The 6,147-nt window shown below is 45.1% G+C and overlaps 1 protein-coding gene across 1 annotated transcript; it reads right to left on the reverse strand.

Annotated features, from left to right (window-relative positions):
* Nucleotides 1-228: 228 nt before the first annotated feature.
* LOC144151466 (uncharacterized) lies at nt 229-5,648 on the reverse strand. Its single transcript, XM_077682520.1, has 2 exons — nt 5,216-5,648; nt 229-2,640 (listed from the first exon to the last, which is right to left on the reverse strand). The coding sequence occupies exons 1-2, from the start codon at nt 5,401-5,403 to the stop codon at nt 2,154-2,156; spliced, it is 675 nt and encodes a 224-aa protein (XP_077538646.1). The 5' UTR covers nt 5,404-5,648; the 3' UTR covers nt 229-2,153.
* Between the last annotated feature and the right edge of the window lie 499 nt (nt 5,649-6,147).

Consider the following 6,147-nt stretch of genomic DNA (forward strand, 5'->3'; position numbering starts at 1 on the left):
GAGTTCACTTTCTGCCCGCGTGCACTGGAATTAACTGCATGATGCTACCATAGCTACACATTCTTTTCACATAGTTGAAAAGTGCACGATTCAAGTACATGCAACATTGAAAAGTCTGCCTATTTAATGCAGATTGAAATATATCCGCATATCTCAAATGCAGTTGGGACAACACTTATGCTGCCCTAGTAGTACCGTTAGATGCAGCATGTAGATATCTTCGTTCTTCAATGGGTTGCTGCAGGAGAGCGTGAAAATGAGTAAAAAGATGGTATTTTTATTTTTCCGGCTAATATACAAAATGGGCAGTATACAGCATGAAAATGGCAAAAAAATACTCCAGGAGGCAGGAAAGAATGAGGCGCTGTTGGTAGATACGATTTAGTTTCGGATCTGAACCAGTTCAGGTACCGTAACGTGTATTTGTGCTGAGTTCACGCCTATTAGAGCACCTTAATGCCTCATCTGCAGCAGCATTCATGAACACACTTTAAAATATTTAATGAATCGATGTGACCAGGCAAAATTGATTCGTTCGCTTCGCGTGACAAAGCAACAAGACGGAACTATTATGATTTGTTATAAACTTCAGGTATCCGGAGACTGCATAAATAAGATACGCCAAAAAACTCTCTGTGCTAGACCCTCCACGGCGTGTGCTGTCTTTCATGTTCCTCCTTCCTGCCATTCCCCATTCGCTAGTGTTACCGCGTGCTGCCGGCGAGAATACTCGCCACTTCACGGAACTACACGAAATGATTTAGAGGGTTGCTACAGTAGTCGCAAGGTGGTGGTACTGCGTGTCCATGCTTAGGCACATAGGACGTTTAGTTTCTCCCCTGATCCGTTTGGTCACGCGCGCTGGCGCACACGGCTTAAGCGGGGGAGACACGTGCGGAGAGCACCGCGTTTCCGCGGCTGTTTTTTCCCTCTCCCAAACCGGTCCTGTAGCCTTCATGCATGCTCCTGGCCTCCGCCGGTCCAGTTTCCAGAGTGCGAATACGCGGACACATGAGCGGAGAGGGACGCGTATCCGCACGCGTATTCGCACTCTGGAAACCGGACCGGCGGAGGCCAGGAGCCCGCATGAAATCTAAGTGAGGGACACATGTGAGTAGAGCGACGCGTTCTCGCACGCGTTTTCTCCCTCTCCCAAACCGGTCCTGTAGCCTTCATGCGGGCTCCTGGCCGCCGCCGGACCGGTTTCCAGAGTGTGAATACGCGTGCGGATATGCGCCCCTCTCCACTGATGTGTCCCACACTTTAGTCGTTCGGGCTCGTCCCTACTTCTCCTATTGGAGAGCGGCTGACGCGTCACGCAGTGTTATACCGGCGGCGTTGCTTCGCATAGCCATTGTTGACTTCGCTCATCTTTATCAACACCCACCCCCCAGCTGAGATATAATGGCATTATATGTGCGCAGAAACCTCCTGACTCCTCTAGCTTGCTTTGTCAGGTCTCATAGAAGCCACAGCAGATACTCCAGCTTCGCGCGCATCGCTAAAGCATTTGCTCCCTCATATGAGACAACAGGCATGCACGGACAAAAATGCCGTACTCCTCTCTGACTGTACCAATCCTGTATGTTCAAAGGCGCCATTCGGTATGCTCATGTAATGACTACATCGGATCTGGCGTGGTAAACATCGCGAATGAGAAATTTCGGTGAACAAACCTGTTTGAATTTACGCGGGTAGCTAATGTCTGGTCGTCTACGTAGTGCATCGTAGTGCATCTTGTGCTTCGCATCAAAATAAGTGTCTCTAAAATTATTTCGTAGCTTGTTTTGAAAGTGATCTGGTACTTAGGCGACGCAGTTCATGAGAAATCTATGAATGGTACAATAAAATGGCATTCGCTGTTGTTCTATAATGGACACTGAGGAGTCTAGCATAAAGTAGTTTACAATAAAACGGCATCTGAAAGTAGATATAGGCAGCCAAAATAAAATTTTGACTGTATTGGAAGCTGCTGAAGGTGCCTACAACGTTTTTAATACCGAAGTTAGGCACCCATATCACCTCGATAATGCCGCTCACCGCCACATCACTGAACGTCACAATTGGCCGTACGAAATCCCCTTGTACAAACTAACAAGCTTCTACACAATTGCCGCCATGTCTTGTCAAAGCAATGAACAAAAGATGCCGCGCTATCGTCGCCCAGAGAACTGAATGGTGAGGAACGCGTCACTCTGGTCTGGTGACGTTGATGGCCGCTTGGCCGGTTTCCGACCCAAAAGCACATCCTTCAGCATACTTTTTAGCATGTCGTATCCCGACGACGAGCCTTTGGTATGCGCCCCGGTAAAATGTGTTGCTCCTATGGTTGGTGTGCCACCTCCAGTTGATTCATTGGTAACACCATCCCTGTGACGAAGCGTCTTGGAACCAGCCTGTACGCCATTGTGGGCACCGGCAGGGAGAACCGTGAGCGCCGCACTTGTGCCCTGCACGCGAAGTCGGGGCTGTCCTCTGGACGCGTACATCTCGAGAAGCTCGTTGGGCCTCAGGGTGCAGCGTGTGTAGGTCTCGCCGCAGGTTCGTGTGCTGCGCGAGGCGTGGCCGATGAAGGCTGCGTACTGGAAGGGGAAGCTGGACAGCCTCGACTGCGACGGGTCAGGAAGGTGCGGTCGGTCCCTGCGAGTTGTCGCAACACTCATAAGTGACGTTGAAAGTGCTGTAAAGAACCAAGAAAGCACTCAGAGTTTAGTGTAAAAAGAAAGTACGAAGATACTTAATGTACCCGCAGCGGCGGCTCATTGACTAAGACGTTGTGCTGTTGAGCCGAAGGATGGGGGTTCGATTCCCTGTTGCGGCGGCCGTTTTTCTTATGGAGGTGGAAAGCAACACTCATGCGTCAATATTTCGGCGCTTGCATAATACCTCCAGTGGTCAAAATTTCAAGTCCAGTGCTTCAGTAGTAAAATTAATGTGGTCAATAGGTATTTTAAATCATTAGTTCTAGATACCTCTGCATGCTTACAGCAGAGCTGCAGCACTACTTACAAAATAAAGAGGTGCGTACAGTTATGCAAGCCGAGAAGTTTTAGGTGATAGTGTGATTTAAACGCGTTTTACAGGAAATTAGGCTAGAGCTATCAAGAACGCTCCTTGGTAACGCAATGAAATAATGTTAGGCAAATATGAAAATATTACTGCAGCAGTTAAAAACCGTAAATACTGGTGGTTTCTCTCCGTAAACTGAGCGCTTGCGCCATATACACTAATCATTACACAATGCTTTGCGCACGAACGTTGGTGTTATATATCGTGCTCGGGCGCTTCGGCCTGCTTTCTTCGTGATGTGACTGGACTGTGTAAGTGTGCAGGAAAATTTATCATTCCCGCCTTGCGCTGCTCGAACTCCGGCAGTTACCAACCAGCACTGCCCGTGTGTCCACAACTCTTCCCGGCCTATATGTGCAGGGCGATTTTTCGGGTTCGCAAAACCGGGATGAGTACTTTAGAAAATACCCCGAAGCCCGTTATATTAGGCCGAGCTGGGCACCCTATGGACTGGGTACCGGAAAGGCTGCGTTAAACTCCCGGTAGTGAATTTAGGGGTTTTAAACAAACATTACTTACATATTGACTTCAAGGCCTATGTTTTCCCAACCTAAGTAAGCACCTCTATTTAAAAGCTGTGACACCTACGCTGTACAGGGGCGCATAGAGTAGTGGTTAGGAGAATTTCTGAGGTGTCACCAGAAAAAAAAATTTGCCACCATTCCTAATATACCTATCTTCAACATCGATTCATCAAATCTGTAAAAGGTTCTTGAAGTACCGTGTAAACAATCTAAGGTTCGCACAAGATTGCCAAAACTCTAAAAGAAATCGCTCCAATTCGTGATCCAGAGTTGCGGCTTATTTTCCGGCAAACCTGTTAAAAGAGTGGTGAAGATGTTAGCGTAATGGTTATGGCTCTTGAAGAATATTCTAGCTACGTACCTAACCACTCAAATATTTCTGTAGGCATAAACCCTATAAGCCTTGCCACATGTGTCTGCTGCCGTTATTAGACATCTCCGGCTCCGCAATAATTTTGGGTTCGATTCGAAGGGGGACATTCGCGAAATCTACATTAGTGTTGAAATACGGTTTGCTACTTTCAGTAATAGCATATTTTTCTTATTTTTAAGTTTCTCAAAATTTCGTGCGGCCAGTTATCTCTATTTACGCTATTAAAGCGATTACAGTTGGAACTTCTGCGATATCTGCATTTTTGTGGAACTGCAAGGCGTTACATGGTCCTGGCTGTAGGGGTACTCAGCAAAATATGGTACGGATTAAAAGTACATGAAATTTGATATGGTACTCAGTTGTCATCTTTTCCGGAATCTGGGCTTAACCTCTCCTTATATTATGAACACATGAGAGGTGGCTGCTCGTGTAGGTTGGTAGATAGGAGAAAAAGCCAGCCAGTGAGGTCACTCCAAATTTCCGTGTTTCCCTGATCCGCTAAGAAACACTACTCCAACCTCAGATACAAAGAAGCGTCATTGTGCCCGTTAAGTGTTGAAGAAGTTTCGCAATAGCTTAGATAAAAAAGACATTTGTATTCTTTTGGATGCTCGGTAGTGCGAAATATGACGTATTAGAAAGATTAATTTTTTGCTACTACGGGTTCTACGTTCCTAGGGATACGTACAGTAATCTTCACAGAGTTTCCCAATTAAAAATTTTCCTGTTCGAAAGAGAAAACTTGTTTACTATTTGAGGGGTACCTTTATTATGCCCGTCTGTTCATTGAGTCAGCAGCCACGCTATTTTAGGACCCTAACCAACTCTAATAGACCCTAAATTATAATAATCAATCTTATCACAGATTTTATGCATCCTTATCCGCCTTATTCCAACCTTATTTGATCTTAATCCACGTTAGTTTGTTAACTTACCCTCATTCTCTTCAATCTACCTCAATCAACCTCCTTCCCTACCTTAATTCACTTTACTTTTTCTTGAACATTTTAAACTAACACAATCTTGCAATAATTATCCATGCTACGAATTACAATTTAATAATGCATTCGTCTTAGTTCGTCTAAATTCATCTTATTTTATATTATTTTACCTAAACCCACCTCAGTATTCATTACTATCAATAGCTAATTAATCACTAATTACGTAACGTTTCCCGTTTGCAGATTCATAAAAGGCCTTCGCTTTAAAACCGAAAATCTCTTGCTCTACCGTTGATCTCTTTGCTCACCCAAACAGTCCAACGAAGAATTTTTCGAGCTCGCTTAAGTCCCGCTTGTGTTTTGCCGCCTCCAGTTGGCAGATCGCACGTTTGAAGCAGTCGGTTGGGTCATTGGCCTCGAGAACTTCGAACAGCTGCTCGATGTGGGCATCCGCTTCATCGTGCCGCAGGGTCACGGTGCGTGGTTTGTCTCCCATAGCAGACGACAAGTCACGCCGCCTCCTCCGGAAGAGACTTGTCAGAAACGCCAGCTGCGGGGACCGTAAAACCACACAATATCGTTTATACAATGAACAGGCCAGCACATGACACAGCCTCAGCCTAAAATAGAGAAAAGGTTTGTCAAACTTGTGACTTGATTTGTTCAACACCTGTAAACAAAATGTGCAATTCACCTAGTTTACACCAAACAACGCGGTTAGCACAATCTGAATCAAAGGCGCACAGAGGCATTGTACTTTAGTTCTGTGTAGGCATTTTAGTCTTCGTTTTCTTGCAAGGAAACAACGTGGAGAACACTCCTAGTAGATACAACCACAAAGAAAAAATAATCTACCGGAATGACCTTTGTTCTTGGCGTCAAAAAGCGAAAAAATTTAAATTTCAAAAGAGTACTTCATTAGAATGACGAAGAGGTTACCCAGATTTAAACAGCTTAAGTGCAGTAAAAAACGGATCACAAATAGTTTGAAAATTCTTTTGCGGGAGTGAAATATACTATTTAACTCGTCCTTTATGGTTCACAGGGAGTTCTTGTGCAGGTGAATAGCCAAGTTTTTATCATGTGTAAATGGGCTAAACGATATTTCAACATAGCTACACAACCGGTAATCGGCTTATAAAGCCTATCGTTTTCCCCAAGTTTTTGACAACGTGTTATTAAATCAGTATCCTGTGCTGTGGCATTCATAACCCCTTGCGTTGTCCAAGAACATGTTACA

The sequence above is a fragment of the Haemaphysalis longicornis genome, unplaced genomic scaffold (assembly GCF_048455015.1).
Source record: "Haemaphysalis longicornis isolate Haplotype H1 unplaced genomic scaffold, Haemaphysalis longicornis Haplotype H1 scaffold_9, whole genome shotgun sequence".
NCBI lineage: Eukaryota > Metazoa > Arthropoda > Arachnida > Ixodida > Ixodidae > Haemaphysalis > Haemaphysalis longicornis.